The 19035-nt window shown below is 44.7% G+C and overlaps 1 protein-coding gene across 2 annotated transcripts in view; it reads right to left on the bottom strand.

Annotated features, from left to right (window-relative positions):
* Nucleotides 1–3174: 3174 nt before the first annotated feature.
* The window catches only part of LOC117453520 (protocadherin-1-like), a 222814-nt gene continuing 206953 nt past the window's right edge, over nt 3175–19035 (bottom strand). Inside the window, exon 5 of one of the 2 annotated variants that reach the window (XM_034092342.2) lies at nt 3175–5659. In XM_034092342.2, the coding sequence (XP_033948233.1) occupies nt 5235–5659 (425 nt within the window). In that variant the 3' untranslated portion in view covers nt 3175–5234. The remainder of the gene's footprint in view (nt 5660–19035) is intronic. The other variant, XM_034092344.2, reaches the window with a different exon arrangement.

Consider the following 19035-nt stretch of genomic DNA (forward strand, 5'->3'; position numbering starts at 1 on the left):
GAGACATGGAGAAGAGGGGACACATGTTGATGTAGAAGAGACATGGAGAAGAGGGGACACATGTTGATGTAGAAGAGACATGAAGAAGAGGGGACACATGTTGAGGTAGATGAGACATGAAGAAGAGGGGACACATGTTGATGTAGAAGAGACATGAAGAAGAGAGGACACATGTTGATGTAGAGGAGACATGAAGAAGAGGGGACACATGTTGATGTAGAAGAGACATGGAGAAGAGGGGACACATGTTGATGTAGAAGAGACATGAAGAAGAGGGGACACATGTTGATGTAGAAGAGACATGAAGAAGAGGGGACACATGTTGATGTAGAAGAGACATGAAGAAGAGGGGACACATGTTGAGGTAGATGAGACATGAAGAAGAGGGGACACATGTTGATGTAGAAGAGACATGAAGAAGAGAGGACACATGTTGATGTAGAGGAGACATGAAGAAGAGGGGACACATGTTGATGTAGAAGAGACATGGAGAAGAGGGGACACATGTTGATGTAGGAGACATGGAGAAGAGGGGACACATGTTGATGTAGAAGAGACATGGAGAAGAGGGGACACATGTTGATGTAGAGGAGACATGAAGAAGAGGGGACACATGTTGATGTAGAAGAGACATGGAGAAGAGGGGACACATGTTGAGGTAGATGAGACATGAAGAAGAGGGGACACATGTTGATGTAGAAGAGACATGAAGAAGAGAGGACACATGTTGATGTAGAGGAGACATGAAGAAGAGAGGACACATGTTGATGTAGAGGAGACATGAAGAAGAGGGGACACATGTTGATGTAGAAGAGACATGGAGAAGAGGGGACACATGTTGATGTAGGAGACATGGAGAAGAGGGGACACATGTTGATGTAGAAGAGACATGGAGAAGAGGGGACACATGTTGATGTAGAAGAGACATGAAGAAGAGGGGACACATGTTGATGTAGAAGAGACATGGAGAAGAGGGGACACATGTTGATGTAGGAGACATGGAGAAGAGGGGACACATGTTGATGTAGAAGAGACATGGAGAAGAGGGGACACACTTGACTCCCACTTTACACACAGGGGAAGTTATCTCGCTGATTTCTCACTTTCTTTCTAGACTCCAGGACTCGGTGTGAGACTGTGAGACTTGTTAGGGAGATTGCGTCTCTCACTGCGCGCTTCCCTTTCATCCACGCAGCCTCAGCGCGCGCGCATCATGCAGGTGAAACCCCCCATTACCATTAACACGGCGCTCAGAACGAATGAACTTCCTGCCGCGTTTACCGGCGCAAATGATCGGCGGCAACCTGCAGAGCCTCGGGTTGTAATCATGGTGTCTGCGGCGGCGGGTGCTCGTGGACTGAAGCACGTGCAGGTGTTAGTCCTCCTGCCGCTCCGCCACCCCCCCCCCCCGCTAACAGGTCTCATAAATACTTCCGCTAAATGCCAAATTGCTTGGCCTCACACCGAGGAGGTACAGAGGTGGGAACTAACGAGAGGCAACACTGACCAGAGATCTTCCTTCAGGCTCCGAAACACAGCGGGGAAACGTACTTTAGTTTCCACACACACACACACACACACACACACACACACACACACACACACACACACACACACACACACACACACACACACACACACACACACACACACACACACACACACACACACACACACACACACACACACTCTCACACACACCACAGCTGTGCAGACACACACTGCTGAAACCACAACAGACAGTGTAAAACCTCTTTTGTGTATTCACCTATTAAGTCTTTGTGATAGCTATTGTTATGTGATTATGTGTTTTAAGGGTTAGGGTTGTTGATGATAAGCCTTCTTGCGGGATCTTAAGTAAGATATCTCAACGAGTGGATGTGGGAAGTCATGTCCTCCAGAGGGTGACACCTGACATTTCTTCTAGTCGCACCATCAGAATAACTCAAACTCGACTTTGGTTTCATCGTCTACCACAGGGGTGTCAAACTCAATTTCACAGCGGGCCACATCAGCATTATGGTTGCACTCAGAGGGCCGGTTGTAACTTTAAGACTATATAAAAATGCATATATAAATATTTGATATATATAAAATAATGTATATTATTACATTATTGCCTCTGCATTGGAGTATTATCGGATAGGGTAATAACTTCATAATTAACTACGTCTGAAATCGTATAGGGCAAATAACTGCAAGTCTCTTCAGTGAGAATGTCACAAAATTATTTAAAAAGAAAGATCAAATTCTGGGGGAAAAAAAGTCACACAAAAAAAAAGGTGAATTTTGAAGAAAAAAAGTCAAATTCTAAGAAAAAAGTCAAATGAGAGATGCATTGTGGGACATGTAGTTTATGGGCAACGTGTTTCTGTAAATCGGCATGTAAACGTATAATAAACATATTATATTCTTTGCAAGCTCTTGTAGGGCCACGGAACATGAAGTCGTGGGCCGGATTTGGCCCCCGGGCCTCGAGTTTGACACCCCTGGTCTACCAGGTTCAGTATCTCCAAAACTAACTGGAGAAAATCCAAACTCATAAATTATGCACATTTAGTAATAACTATAAATGTGATAATTCATGTTCCTCAAAGGATTAAAATACAAAATGGTGGGCTGCTGCCTCTCGCGCACATTCCTAAACTTAAGTCAACAGCTTGCTGAGACATATTGACTTATCAGTTGGTCCTTAACCAGGTTCAGTTTCTGCGAGAAAACGGAGCAGATTGTAGTTACATTAACCGTGAATATGCACGTTTCCCAGAGGATGAGAAGACCCGGATCTTTCTTAATTTGACGCTTCGGCTTTCACTCAAATACCCAGAGGAAATCATCAGCATGCCTGCGGACATTCCTGCTCCTCAGAGGATGAACCCTTTTGAATTAAATGACCTCTAAACCAATCTGCGGTACATGATGTTCCACTCGTTTCCAGGCTCGAAGAAACCCTTTGCATTGTCGGCTATAATTGATTAATTGCTAATTGATAAGTCACCATTGCAAAGTCACTCGTTCAACCCGAAGACATGCAGGGTAGGGTGATTCCAACATGAAAAAGAAAACACATGAAGAAGAAACAGCCAATTATTGTCCGACAGTTCGGCTTGACCTCAAAACGTACACACGGTGGATCAAACAAAAAAACTGGCCGATTCACTTTTTCTTCATAGACTATTTTTAATTTCATCTCCACAACGATCACTCAGCCTAAAGACATAGCTATATAAAAACTTTTAAACGTCCCACATGTGAAAGTTCGTCTGACATATCTTTACAAGGTACTCATACTGGAGGTGGAAAAAGTTGAAATATTGATAAATGAAGGATATTTTTTTACAGAGAAAACCAAAATACATGTTTCTATGTGACTTTTTTTTTGGATAGCTTTCCGTGACAATAAAGTTAACCTTCACACACATGTTTGGTTTTGCTTTCATGGTACACTACTGACAAGAGCATTAATAATACAATATGTACTCAGCTTTGACCGATCCACTGGCTTCGTCCGGCTATGAATGGTTTGATATCGGTGCGCATGATTTCGGCCCTTCGTTAACCCTAATTGATCCGAGTAGTAAAGTTGTAGAGCGTTTAAAATAAAGAGTCTTGTGGTTGTGACTCGGCACCGTCGGTGATGCTCAAGAGTCGAGGTTCCTGCAGTGGGAGGCGTCGCTCCTCTGCACATGCAGACGTTTCAGTCCATCAATCTGAAGTTACATGAAGCTCTGCAGACGGCACGATGCACGCCCGCGGCCACAGCAGTTCCCTCGGTCACTGTTCGTAGTATTTACAGCTCTGAGAAAAGACCTCTTCACAGCAAAACATAAACATTAACAGACCTGAAAAAACTGCAACTCCGGAGGTTGGAAAACAGCTGCGTTCCTACAAACGTCTTATGTTGACGACAAGCTGTTCCTGATAAAAACGAGCCTGGTTGATTTGATGCAACACGGCTCGGAAAAATTTATTTCCCGGAGGCTCCGGAGTCGACAGAGAAAGAAATAAAAAAACAAATTAAACCCAAAAAGATATTCAGGATAGATAGCATTACAGAGTATACTTAAGTAGGACTTACAAACAGTTCTTTCCTTCTCCTCCCCGAAGGTGTTTTTTCTTTTTCTGTACCAACACAGCAACAAAGCCTAAAGCAACGCACAAAAACCCAACTCAAATACGTGAGTAGCTAAATAGTTTCCCATTAAATTATCACAACGATGTGGCGTAGTTTACATTCCTTCCGCAGCAGCAGTCGCCGCATGTTTTTCTTCGATAGATTTCATTCTATTTTACATTTGATTGGTTTCTAGAGGAGGGTGGAGGAGGCAGTGGGTGGAGGCGGGCGAGGGTCTAAAGCCTTGTCTGGTGGATGCAGTTATAAAAAGGAAGAAAGGGGCGTTGGTAGTATTTTAGGCACAGGGGGCGAAGGTGAGGGGGCGGGACTTGTGGATTTTGCGAGCAGCGACGGGGGAACATCAGGTGCGAATGTAACCGGTCTGGTTGGACGTCACATGTATCTCTGCGTTGTGATGTGTAATTGTAAATTGTATTTGTATATATTAATCTACAACAAAAATAATTTGCCACCATGGATAAATGTAATCTGTTCAGCAGGGGTGTCCACACTTCTTTCACCGAGGGCCACATACAGAAGGGCGGGGCCCCTCACTAGCGGTATATCGCCTCATAAGTTCAGTTATAATTAACAAAATCAATCAAATGTCGGTAAAGGATGCTTGTGAGTGTTGGCATCCCTTAAAACAGAAGCCTCAGATTGATTATAATAAGCAGGAATAGGAAGGGTCTATTGGGCTTTGTTCTTATCAACTAAGATATGTTATAAAATGTTTCCAAATGTATATTTAAGAAGTAAAATATAAGACAAGCACTCGTTTAATTTGTGGCCCATATTCCATTATACTTTTTCAATTTGCTAAGGGTCGATTCAACGGTCCCCATTTGGCCCCCGGGCCGTAGTTTGGACACCCCTGTGTTAAATATGTTAATTTAATTATTTAGAATTGTGTGTATGCTTCCTGAGTCGGCTCTGGAGAGGTGTCGATGTAGGAAAGCTGGTGAAGCCATTTCCTGCTGTCATTATTACATTCTGTTTTGCACAGATAATAAATCCTGTCATTTTATTTGATCACCCGACACAACGCAGAGATACATGTGCCGCCACACCAGACCGGGTACACGTAGGGAGGTGGTGTTAGCGTGGAACTCTTCGCCCCTCACAGGTAGATTTCCCTCTTGGAGGTCTGGCCGGTTGGAGTCGTGGCGGAGTGAAACTCGACCGCCTGGCTCAACGGGATGTCTTCGCGCTCACAGTCTTTTCCGGACGGGTCTCCAGAGTAGGCACTGCTGTAGGGGGTCATGAACCGCATGTTGGCCACTTTGGATCCACCTCCAGAACCTCCAGTACCCGTCCCGCGGTCCTCCGTCAGAGGCTTGGGGCTGCCGTTGGCCATCAGCTGCTCCTGCCCCTCCATCTCCTGGTAAGGCACGAAGGTGGAAACCTTGGAGGGGGCGTTCAGGGACACCTTGCGAGTGGGGGAAGGCTCGCCGCCCGGCATCCAGCAGGAGTCAGAGTGGCCGAACTCGGTGCATTCGTGGGTGCAGTTACCGGTCATCGCCACGTCGGGGAGAGGCCTGAGGTCTGCAAACACAGAGATACAAAGAAAGGATGAGTAACGTGAAAATATAATGATCTTCGAATAGAAAATAAAACAGATAAGGGGGAACATCGAGATGAAGTCGTTGTGGTATTTACAAATGGGATATAACCCAATTCTTCCGACGGGAAATCGACCGAACAGTCGTCCCAAATGTTGTGACTCTTTTACAGAACAAGCTCTACTCTATTGCATTCGTTGTAGTGAACCGGCTGTGGCTCAGTGGATAGTGTGCTGGACTTCGAATCAGGGCGTAGCAAGTTTGAGTCCGACTGCAGTCAGCATTTAATTGTGTACCTGGGAGACACTTCACCCCACATTGTTCCTGTGGGGATTGTCCACAGTACTGAATGTATGTAAGTCGCTTTGGATAAAAGCGTCTAACAAAATGACATGTCATGTTTAACGTTAGGTGAAGCTGTGCGGAAGTGCTTTAAAGCTGCATTCTCTCTAATGTCCAGCAGGGGGCGACACATGGTTGCAGTCACTTATATAGACGTCTACGAGAAAATGACCCTTCGTATGGCTTGATGTGTTATGTCAGTACATTATTATAATTAAATACAGCATGATATTTATTTTGTAATTAACGGTAACACTTGACTGGAGGTTATGCTTTGAGGCGGGGCTACTGTTTGATTGACAGTGGTTTGATTTCTTTAAAGTTGATTGTTAGAGTTTGGTTGCCAACAAAACGTCTTTTCCAACATTTGGTTGTACCATGTGGTTTCTATAAAGCAAGATGGCGACGGTTAAAATACCAAATTCAAGGCTTCAAACTAATGGGATAAACTAATGTTACTCTTTTCCAGGTGTTTCGTGTCAGGAGTTGAAATGCCCAGAAGCGGTTTCTGTCTTTTATTTGATTGTTTACCCCCCGCTTTGTGTTGTCTCGTGTTCGGATGCTTGTTTGTACTTTGACTGGGGGCAATTTCCTTTGAGGTAATAAAGTTAACTGTACTGTTTTTCAGAAGACGGGTAAACATTTGTATTTCAGTGTGTAAAGACCTCTGTAAATGTTGTTTTGATCCTTCCTCACATCCGACACACCTGCCAGTTCGGCTGCCTGGCAGGAGCTGGTGAAAAATGATTAATACTGACTTTAGAGTCAAATTCCTCGTATGCGTGAACACACCTGGCAATAAACCCGCTTCTGATCCCTTTATCCACACTCGCAGCTCTCCATTAGAAGGAAATTAATTAAAGCTCAGTGCGTATTTTTAAAGTCACTAATAGTTCGCAAAATGCCAGGAACGTTTGCTTAATTTGCGGCGAAAGACGGAAACCACATGTCGAGCGCGGGGTGCTGAGCGTGAAAGGGGATCAGCTGATTTAAAGACGGAAGGAACTAAAGCGGTAATTAAGTGGCACAAACAACCACTTAAGGCACAAATAGCACTGCAGCTGTTTTTCCTTAACACGAGCAAACATGACGGAAACAGAGGATTCCACATGTGTCTATTTTCTAATATCAACGGATTCTTTGATACCGATTCCGCCCCTTTCTTTTTCCCTTTAATGCCGGCGCCCTGGAGACAGACAGAAACCGACAGACACAGAGACGCGGGCTGAGTTCGCATTTAAAGAATCACAGCTTTGAATAGCAGAAGGTCAGAGATGGAAGCAGAAATATCAATGCGTATGCAGAAAGTAACCTTTCTCCTGTGCGTGACATTAGATCACTCGCTGATACCCGAGGCTGGGGGCTTATGGGAGGTGGGTGCCGGGTCCTCGTGAGGAATGGCGCTTATTTCCCAAAATGCCCTCCGCTTCATGCATAATGTAAATTCATTGCCCCCTTTCCCCAGCTAAAGTCGGCTTCGCGGTCTGTTTGCGGAGTTGATGTGTACAGTTTAATCCCGGAGAGTGCTGAGTAGCGGCGACCCCCCCCCCCCCCCCTCCACCCACACATTCTCACGGCCGCCGCTGGATTTGAGTTTTTAAGCACTTCCCATGCAAAAAAGCAAGGTGCTTGCAGAAATGTTAAGTCATGTGTGAGCGGCTGCTGAGTTCAGAGCGGCTGTTTAAGTGCTTTGCCTCTGAGCGTGGTTTCAGCAGGAGGCTTATAGAGCGGCACGGCTGAACAATCTGCAAACTAAACTCACCGAGACGACAACAGAAGAGAAAAGACTTACAGTCTGTACGCCAACTACTGCTGCGACCTCTGACCCCTGACCTTGTGTCTTCATGCCTCTGGATTGGCCACAAGTTGGGAGCAAGTTTCTGACAATACATCCAACATTTTCTCAAATCTGTGGACAAGGGACGTTGGAGTAATGTTGATAACTAATCCATTTCTCTTTTTGTGACAGCTATTTAACATGGGTAAGATATTAAATAATATTCTTGGCCAGCTAACCAATCAGAGCAGACTGGGCTCTGGTTTCAGACAGAGGGTGAAAAGAGGTGCTGCAGCACAGACAGTATGAGAGAAATAAAGAGCTTTTTGAACATTAAAGCATGGAGACATGTAGAGACACTACATACTGATATACACCTGAACATCAGCAGGAGAGGACTCTTTAAAGTAGAGACACTACATACTGATATACACCTGAACATCAGCAGGAGAGGACTCTTTAAAGTAGAGACACTACATACTGATATACACCTGAACATCAGCAGGAGAGGACTCTTTAAAGTAGAGACACTACATACTGATATACACCTGAACATCAGCAGGAGAGGACTCTTTAAAGTAGAGACACTACATACTGATATACACCTGAACATCAGCAGGAGAGGACTCTTTAAAGTAGAGACACTACATACTGATATACACCTGAACATCAGCAGGAGAGGACTCTTTAAAGTAGAGACACTACATACTGATATACACCTGAACATCAGCAGGAGAGGACTCTTTAAAGTAGAGACACTACACACTGATACACACCTGAACATCAGCAGGAGAGGACTCTTTAAAGTAGATACACTACATACTGATATACACCTGAACATTAGCAGGAGAGGACTCTTTAAAGTAGAGACACTACATACTGATATACACCTGAACATCAGCAGGAGAGGACTCTTTAAAGTAGAGACACTACATACTGATATACACCTGAACATCAGCAGGAGAGGACTCTTTAAAGTAGAGACACTACATACTGATATACACCTGAACATCAGCAGGAGAGGACTCTTTAAAGTAGAGACACTACATACTGATATACACCTGAACATCAGCAGGAGAGGACTCTTTAAAGTAGAGACACTACATACTGATATACACCTGAACATCAGCAGGAGAGGACTCTTTAAAGTAGAGACACTACATACTGATATACACCTGAACATCAGCAGGAGAGGACTCTTTAAAGTAGAGACACTACACACTGATATACACCTGAACATCAGCAGGAGAGGACTCTTTAAAGTAGAGACACTACATACTGATATACACCTGAACATCAGCAGGAGAGGACTCTTTAAAGTAGAGACACTACAGACTGATATACACCTGAACATCAGCAGAGAGGACTCTTTAAAGTAGAGACACTACAGACTGATATACACCTGAACATCAGCAGGAGAGGACTCTTTAAAGTAGAGACACTACATACTGATATACACCTGCACATCAGCAGGAGAGGACTCTTTAAAGTAGAGTCACTACATACTGATATACACCTGAACATCAGCAGGAGAGGACTCTTTAAAGTAGAGACACTACATACTGATATACACCTGAACACCAGCAGGAGAGGACTCTTTAAAGTAGAGACACTACATACTGATATACACCTGAACATCAGCAGGAGAGGACTCTTTAAAGTAGAGACACTACACACTGATATACACCTGAACATCAGCAGGAGAGGACTCTTTAAAGTAGAGACACTACATACTGATATACACCTGAACATCAGCAGGAGAGGACTCTTTAAAGTAGAGACACTACAGACTGATATACACCTGAACATCAGCAGAGAGGACTCTTTAAAGTAGAGACACTACATACTGATATACAGATTGTTTCTACAGTTCTTTCCCCTTTAGCACACTTTTTAAAATGTTAATACGCTGCCGTCAACAAACTACGGTTGCGTTCAAATTGTCAATGTTGCCAAGTGTCAGCCATGATTAGAGCTGTTTGGATTATAGACGATAAGGAAGCAGCTTCAATGCTTCCTTCATCATCTCCTTCAGCTTAGGATACACGGGACAATGTCTCCCATTGGTAATCAGAATGAGAGCTAAAACAGCTTCAGTTTGAGAACATCGAACAGAAAAGGATGTCCGTCCGTGTCTGCGTCCACTGCTGAAAAGCTACGGGTCGGATGTCCCTTGAGTTTCGCCTTCTGCGTCCCTTGGTATTACCCCAGACAATGCTCCGGACTGACCTGAGGCCGCTCTGTGCTAATTCAATTGAAAGTGTGTCTGGGAGTATGCGCCACTGAAGCACAATATCAGCACACAGGCGTAACACAGCACATCGATCAGACCATGCTGTCCCTCTCATGCCATCAGCCGTTACTCTGAGTGAAAGAAGCCTCCGGTAAAAAAAAAGACCCGGCTGATTCTGAAGGAAATGCTTTGAAAGGGCTTTGGAGTCGTGGAAACGGTGTCACTTCAACCCTCTCACGTCTTGTTCTCTGAGTGTCAGTCCTGTTCGCGCCGAGTTCATTCACAGATGTTCCTCCCGCAACACGCCCCACTCTGTCTGTTTGTGTTTCGTCACTTGTACTGTACGAGCTCTCTGACACCAAAGCGCCTTCCTCAGGGGAGCCGTCTCGAGCAGGTTATGTTTACGAGAACACGAGGAGATAAACACGGATCCCTTCTGTTCAGCCTCTCCTGCACGATCCGATCTAAACGATGCTTCAGGTCAACCTGTCTGCTTCACGCCTCATCTACTCTGAAAGCATGCGAGTCATGTCTCAGTATGTGGTGTATGCAAACTCAAACGCATGCATATAAACAATGTAACACATTTTTTTTTATTTGACCTCTTTCTCACACTAGTTTTCGATAGTTCTTTCTCCTTTTGCATGTTTTCCAAGTGGTTTTACGCTGCGGTTGATCGTCTGCTTCATGCCTCATCTCTACTGAAAGCATGCAAGTTATATCACAAATATGTCGCAAATGCCCACTCGAACAGTGCACATACGATAACTGAGGAAACGCATTTACACAATGCAAGAAGAAAGTATGACTTTTTCCACTTTCTCTCACACTAGTTTTCGATAGTTCTTTCCACTTTGTCAGTGGTTTACGCTGCGGTCAGCAAACTAGGGTTGAGGTGGAATTGTCAGTTTTAGTCAGGACGGTTCCTAATGGAGTGAAATCAACTCAAAGTGTCAAAGTGACAGCCATGATAAGAACTGTTTGGATTCTCTAGATCACATGTGTCAAACTTGAGGCCCGGGGGCCAAATCAGGGCCGCGGTGGATTTAATTTCGGCCCGCAGGATAATTTCTAATTACTTTTAGATCTGGCCCGCCGGTATATTGCACCTTCACTCCATCCTGAGGGTCTCCTCCGCTCAGAGCCTGACCCCAAACATTGATGACCTTGTACCCAAGATGACACGCCAAGTATCTGAACTAGCATCACTGACTTTCAATGTTTCCTTCTGCACTTTCTTTCTTGCGACAACAGGACATGTTTGTTTTCTCTTTGAGGGAAATAGTTTTGTTGAAGCTGTTGTTGGCCTGTGGAAAAATGTACTCATAAGAAAAGATAGAGCCATAAGAAATGAAAGCAGCTGATTATTTAATGTTGTTTTTATAGGCAATAATTGAAGCTTTGTTAGCTGTCATATGTGCAATAAGTTCATTTCAATACGTTCTGCAATAAACATTGAACCAGTCCGGCCCTCCAATAGTACCGATTTTTTTATTTTTGGCCCACTGTGTGTTTGAGTTTGAAACCCCTGCTCTAGATGATAAGAAGGAAGCTTCAAGGCTTCCATTATCGTCTCCCTTCGCTCAGGATACACTGGACCATCCTTTGTCCCACAATACCTTGTAGTCGCAATATTTACTGTGAGGAAAACCTTGACCAACACACGCAGATTATAATAATAATAATAATACATGTGACTTGTATAGCGCTGTACGTTAAGCTGCTTTAAGGGAAGATCAACAGCAACCCAGAAGTTCAAAGTTTCCTCCACGGCAACACCGATCAGAAGAAAAGCCAACCAACAAAGCAGCGAGGACTAGGGCTAACGAGTACAACAAGTGTCTGCTAGTGTGACGGGGTCTATCGTCCGTATGGAAACACGGGCCTAGTCCGTGGGTTAAGCTCCAAAACTTTATTAACAGCAGCAAAAAATAAAATAACGAACCAGCACAACTTAAACAGAATAAATAAATGTCCAAATCAAACCGGCCATCACTCATCAGAGTACACATGCCCTGGTGTTGCCTTCTCTGCAACCCTCTCCTGAACATGTCCCAGCTGTTGCCTTCATCGCAACATTCTTCCGAGTCCTCCTACAGGAACCAAACCCGTCCATTTTGAACCCGTAGCCCCTCCCACAGGCTTACCGTCAACAGGTGACGCAATTACCTCAAACCACATTGTCAACATAAAAAAATCCGACCCAACAGGTTGACCAGCTCTTAACAAATTAAGAAACGCACAATAAATAATAAATTGCATGGTTCCTTTTTAGGCAGAGAGTGTGTGGTGTGTGTGTGTGTGTGTGTGTGTGTGTGTGTGTGTGTGTGTGTGTGTGTGTGTGTGTGTGTGTGTGTGTGTGTGTGTGTGTGTGTGTGTGTGTGTGTGTCGGCTGTCATGTGATCCGCTCCGTCACAGCTATAAAGAGACACAGCAGGACAAACAAACCATGTCCTTTGATAAAATAGAGGTCAAAAAGACGTGTCCACTAAAGCAGGAGGTTTCACGGCCGTGGATTGATCAAGACGGACGCAGATGTGTGTAAGTGTGTAGCGTGTCTGTATTTAACTTGAAAAACAAACTTCTGGAACATTCCTCAATATGCTCTTGACATTTGACTCGACGGTTTTAAAAAACAGAATGGGCGGTTGACTGGAGCTCGACCCGCTCACAGCCATTTGTAGCTTAATCAGAGGATTTAGTGCTAAGCTGACGGGGGTCGTGTTCGTCCTAATTAAGAACAAGAACTAATTGGCTCTGGTTTGAGATGAGGCTAATTGGCGAGCGTGTCGAGGGGGGAGAGTTTGGGCGGTTAGGGTGGGTTGTGGCCGGCATGTAAGATCAATAACGATTTTGGCTAATAAGGTCTTCCTGTGGTGGTGGGCAGGACCGCCGCCACCACTCACCTCCAGCCCGGAGCTTCATCAAAGCCCATATCCGAGATGATCAGATGCTGATGAGGCGGCTTTTTACTGCCACGGACTCTCGTTAGTGACCGAAGCACAGCGTGATGTAAAAACGTTGTCACCTCAAGAACAAAATACAGACATTGATGTATTGTTTCGTAAGATCTAATGTTATGTAAACGCATATCTCTTCCTTTGAGCGCAGCATCGTTGGGGGATTTGGGAGTTGACCTCCATGTAGGTAGCAACACCGCCTCATTAACCACGGTTGAAAGAACCCCTTTTGCTGCTTTCACATATGTCAAATTCCCATATACCAAAGACCATTACCAAAGACCCTTACCAAAGACCCTTACCAAAGACCATTACCAAAGACCATTACCAAAGACCCTTACCAAAGACCATTACCAAAGACCCTTACCAAAGACCCTTACCAAAGACCATTACCAAAGACCATTACCAAAGACCCTTACCAAAGACCATTACCAAAGACCCTTACCAAAGACCCTTACCAAAGACCATTACCAAAGACCATTACCAAAGACCCTTACCAAAGACCATTACCAAAGACCCTTACCAAAGACCCTTACCAAAGACCATTACCAAAGACCATTACCAAAGACCCTTACCAAAGGGTGTTTTAATATTTCACAAATAAAGACTCATTCGATTTAAGAGCTGTTTCAGAGGCAACCTCTTGGATGAGCTGACAATAATCCTGCAAGATCATTAGCTTGCATTAAGTCAAGCTATTGTACGGGTTTCTTTGTATGTTGGCCAGGTTGCATGGTCGTAATGATGCTATGTGTGTCGTAGCACTGCATTTAGTATCACCTTCTTATCGCCTATCACCTTCAGTAGAAGCTGCTGGGACTCCCAGCAGCTTCTACTGAAGCCTTCCGAGTAAATCGCCAGAACGCCGACACCTCCTCATCTCCACCGCTCCCATGTTTTATTTTGTGTTGCCATAAGTTAGTCTCTCTGCGTTTCTGCGTTGGGCTAATGCTAATGCTAATAATGCTAATGCGAGGATAATAAAATGGCGGCTTCACAAGACTTTTTGGGAGTTTTACGGGGCGTGGTTTGCAATTCGCCCAGCCAATCAGGAATATAGCTCTTTCCTCACAAAAGACCCCCTCGAAAGTCCCTGCTCTCTAGCAGGGACTTTCGAGCGGGTAAAAAGGTTCGCATGAACTACTTTTAGTACCGGCTCTTTTTGGTGTGAACGCGATCATGAACTAAGTTCGCATGAACCTTTGTGGGAAAAGTACCGCAGTGTGAACGCGGCTAATGGTGAGTGAAGAACAAAAGCAAGAACCCTGACCTAGCATCCATGTAGCCGCAAGAATGACGTCCATATTCGACAATTACTTCAACTGTTCTATATTGATATTGTTAAAGCTGGCTGCTATTTCGCTGTTTAATCGTTTTATAACCGACTTCGACTTCCCTCATTTCTATGTGTTCACATACTTGTGATAACGCTGCCACTTGTTTTTATACCATTTCATTTTCATTTTATCAAGGCCTGCTTCTTGATGTAGGTTTCCATGATGTTGGACGAATAGAGGTGTTCTGATTCTGATGCAATGCAAACCTTCGAAGCCTTTTACATTCCCCAGAAAATAATGACGGTGCTGGGATTGGGACGTAGGACTGACGTGTAAGACATCGGACTTTCCTTAGCCTTTACCCACTGTTTGAGTTGTCTAACCCTAACTCTAGTATAGCCAAATCAACCGTGTGTTTAGTGGTGTTCTGTGTTGTTTCAGGGTTTCGGCAGCGGCATCAGTAGCATTGGTTTCTCGTCAGTATTTAAGGGAAGTTTTCAAAGTTCGAGCGTAACCCCTGGAGGAGGAAATGCTATCTCTGCAGCTCTGAAGCGTCCCCTCGGCGAGGCGCTATCTGAGGGCCGTAACGCTGAATTGAAGGTTGCCTCTATTAGTCAGGGCTATTTAAAATGGAGTAGCCCTACTGAGTTCCCCCCCCTGTAGCCCTTATCTGCACTCCTGAGTTCCAGTTAACCCGGGGACCCTCGCTCGCCCTCACTGCCTCTCTCTCTGCATAATACACTCCGCTACCTTGGTCACCATTTTCCGGTCAAACTAATTAGATTTCAGAGTCCCCGGTCGGGAAGAAGTCAGTGGTATGAAATGGAAATAATTTCCAGATGAGTGTCTGACATTTTACGCTGTCGACAAGAGTAAAGACCCCAGTCATATTGGCTCTCTCCTCCTCGTCTTCCTCCTTCCTCTTTTCTGCTCTATCACTTCAGCCGCAGAGATATACTAAACCCCTCGTGCCTCAGTCCGGGGTGATACATGGAAGTGAATGTACACAAAAGAGAGCTTCTCCTTTTTCTGCTTCTGCTTGAACGTGTTTAATTACTTTGAAGTGTGTGTGTGTGTGTGTGTGTGTGTGTGTGTGTGTGTGTGTGTGTGTGTGTGTGTGTGTGTGTGTGTGTGTGTGTGTGTGTGTGTGTGTGTGTGTGTGTGTGTGTGTGTGTGTGTGTGTGTGTGTTGCAGTTAAAGCTACAGCACGAAAACCTTCAATTAATGCCTTTTCTCTGTAGATGACAATGGCTCCAATTTATCTCATAGGAACAATAGAGGAGTGAGAGGAGGTGCGCTCAAAGACATTCAGGAGAAGCTGCAGACGTGCCGCTGCTTCCCCCGCTGCAATCAGTGGAGACGCCAGCAACCCACACACTCACCACGATACTGTCCTTTAAAAACATGTTGGGGACCAAGAGGAGACTTTGTTCCCTTTTCAAGCTAAACACACGATAACTTTCATTGGATAACTCAGTAAAAAACATTTTGAGTGGCTAAAAAAATTCTCTTAATGTCTTACCTAGGGTTAGGGTTAGCCTTTACTATTAAGTTTAAGCATGCTGCCTTGTCCAGAGAAAATAAGCTATTCGATGGATGTAGTGGTGCAGGAATGAGTCCTAAACCTTGACATGAGTCAGCATTTTAGCACTTCTTGTTCCCTCGTCTTGATGTCCATGGTTTTTTAAATGTTTTTTTGGTTAGAAGCCTGAAATAAAGTCTGTGGTTAACACAAGCTGGAGAGATTTTAAACGTTTGTTCTTATACGTGCTAACAAGTGTCTAAATGAGACGACTAAACATCATCACGGCCAACATTAGCCGCCTTTAGCTTAGCGGTGGTAACGTGAAGTCATGTGACCGTGCTGTAGTTCCTTTATAGCCCAACATTAGCCGCCTTTAGCTTAGCGGTGGAGACGTGAAGTCATGTGACCGTGCTGTAGTTCCTTTATAGCCCAACATTAGCCGCCTTTAGCTTAGCGGTGGTGACGTGAAGTCATGTGACCGTGCTGTAGTTCCTTTATAGCCCAACATTAGCCGCCTTTAGCTTAGCGGTGGAGACGTGAAGTCATGTGACCGTGCTGTAGTTCCTTTATAGCCCAACATTAGCCGCCTTTAGCTTAGCGGTGGAGACGTGAAGTCATGTGACGTGCTGTAGTTCCTTTATAGCCCAACATTAGCCGCCTTTAGCTTAGCGGTGGAGACGTGAAGTCATGTGACCGTGCTGTAGTTCCTTTATAGCCCAACATTAGCCGCCTTTAGCTTAGCGGTGGAGACGTGAAGTCATGTGACCGTGCTGTAGTTCCTTTATAGCCCAACATTAGCCACCTTTAGCTTAGCGGAGGTGACGTGAAGTCATGTGACCGTGCTGTAGTTCCTTTATAGCCCAACATTAGCCGCCTTTAGCTTAGCGCTGGTGACGTGAAGTCATGTGACCGTGCTGTAGTTCCTTTATAGCCCAACATTAGCCGCCTTTAGCTTAGCGGTGGTGACGTGAAGTCATGTGACCGTGCTGTAGTTCCTTTATAGCCCAACATTAGCCGCCTTTAGCTTAGCGGAGGTGACGTGAAGTCATGTGACCGTGATGTAGTTCCTTTATAGCCCAACATTAGCCGCCTTTAGCTTAGCGCTGGTGACGTGAAGTCATGTGACCGTGCTGTAGTTCCTTTATAGCCCAACATTAGCCACCTTTAGCTTAGCGGTGGTGACGTGAAGTCATGTGACCGTGCTGTAGTTCCTTTATAGCCCAACATTAGCCGCCTTTAGCTTAGCGCTGGTGACGTGAAGTCATGTGACCGTGCTGTAGTTCCTTTATAGCCCAACATTAGCCGCCTTTAGCTTAGCGGTGGTGACGTGAAGTCATGTGACCGTGCTGTAGTTCCTTTATAGCCCAACATTAGCCGCCTTTAGCTTAGCGGAGGTGACGTGAAGTCATGTGACCGTGATGTAGTTCCTTTATAACCCAACATTAGCCGCCTTTAGCTTAGCGCTGGTGACGTGAAGTCATGTGACCGTGCTGTAGTTCCTTTATAGCCCAACATTAGCCGCCTTTAGCTTAGCGCTGGTGACGTGAAGTCATGTGACCGTGCTGTAGTTCCTTTATAGCCCAACATTAGCCGCCTTTAGCTTGGCGGTGGAGACGTGAAGTCATGTGACCGTGCTGTAGTTCCTTTATAGCCTACCGTTAGCTTTTTACGTCTGAAATGATAAAGTGGTTTAAATATGTGGAGATTATCCTGCTGAGTAAATTGTGTAAGTATCATAAATGTTTGTTCTTTCTGTAATAATCCAAAATCCAATGGAAAAATCATATTGGATGTGGAGAGAGGGAGATGCTAACCTCCTCATGTGTTTACAGTACATGATTGCATGGAGCTGCAACAATCCCCAGCTCCCTGCAGAATGTCATCACGACCGCAGAGCCTGATGATATTTCCAGCGTAATATCATTTCCTGTATATGTAGTTTTGATTTATCCCTGAAATAACACCAGTGTTGTTGTTTTTACTGAACAGTGAAGATTCACCGCTGTAAACCTGGGTCTGTATTCATGGGCACACACAACCTCAGTACAAATCCTTAGTGCAGTAATGAGCACACACACACACACACACACACACACACACACACACACACACACACACACACACACACACACACACACACACACACACACACACACACACACACACACACACACACACACACACACACACACACACACACCACACACACACACACACACACACACACACACACACACACACACAGGTTCCCAGTGATCCTGGTTTGTCAGTGTGCCGTACTTTCTTTGAAATATAGTGAAATTGGTAAATATAATGACAAGGGAACTTTTTTCTTTTCTCAATGATCTCCTTGTATCAGTATGTAGTGTCTCTACTTTAAAGAGTCCTCTCCTGCTGATGTTCAGGTGTATATCAGTATGTAGTAGTGTCTCTACTTTAAAGAGTCCTCTCCTGCTGATGTTCAGGTGTATATCAGTATGTAGTAGTGTCTCTACTTTAAAGAGTCCTCTCCTGCTGATGTTCAGGTGTATATCAGTATGTAGTGTCTCTACTTTAAAGAGTCCTCTCCTGCTGATGTGCAGGTGTATATCAGTATGTAGTGTCTCTACTTTAAAGAGTCCTCTCCTGCTGATGTTCAGGTGTATATCAGTATGTAGTGTCTCTACTTTAAAGAGTCCTCTCCTGCTGATGTTCAGGTGTATATCAGTATGTAGTGTCTCTACTTTAAAGAGTCCTCTCCTGCTGATGTTCAGGTGTATATCAGTATGTAGTGTCTCTACTTTAAAGAGTCCTCTCCTGCTGATGTTCAGGTGTATATCAGTATGTCGTGTCTCTACTTTAAAGAGTCCTCTCCTGCTGATGTTCAGGTGTATATCAGTATGTAGTGCAGAGTCCTGCATCGGGTCGGGTACCCGCGGGTACCCGACGGGTGACCCGCAAAAAAGGTGATTCGCGGGTGGTATTTTTCCAAACGCTTTTTTCCGGGTTCGGTTCTGGGTAAAACAAAGATGATGCGGGTCGGGTCGCGGGTGTTGCATAATAAATATATTGAAATAATGATAATTTAGTTTAATGTTTAAATCCTCAGACCTCTCCCCCGCGGGACCGCGCATAATCATAACCTCTGCAGCGCATCAATCTGCTGCTGTGCGCCACATTCGAAATGGCTGAGGTGAAGCTCTCTACGGAGAATACAGCATTTTCAATAACACTTCCTCAAGAGCGAAACCCAGCGTCTGGAGGCT

Source organism: Pseudochaenichthys georgianus, chromosome 10, assembly GCF_902827115.2.
Source record: "Pseudochaenichthys georgianus chromosome 10, fPseGeo1.2, whole genome shotgun sequence".
Classification (NCBI taxonomy): Eukaryota; Metazoa; Chordata; class Actinopteri; order Perciformes; family Channichthyidae; genus Pseudochaenichthys; species Pseudochaenichthys georgianus.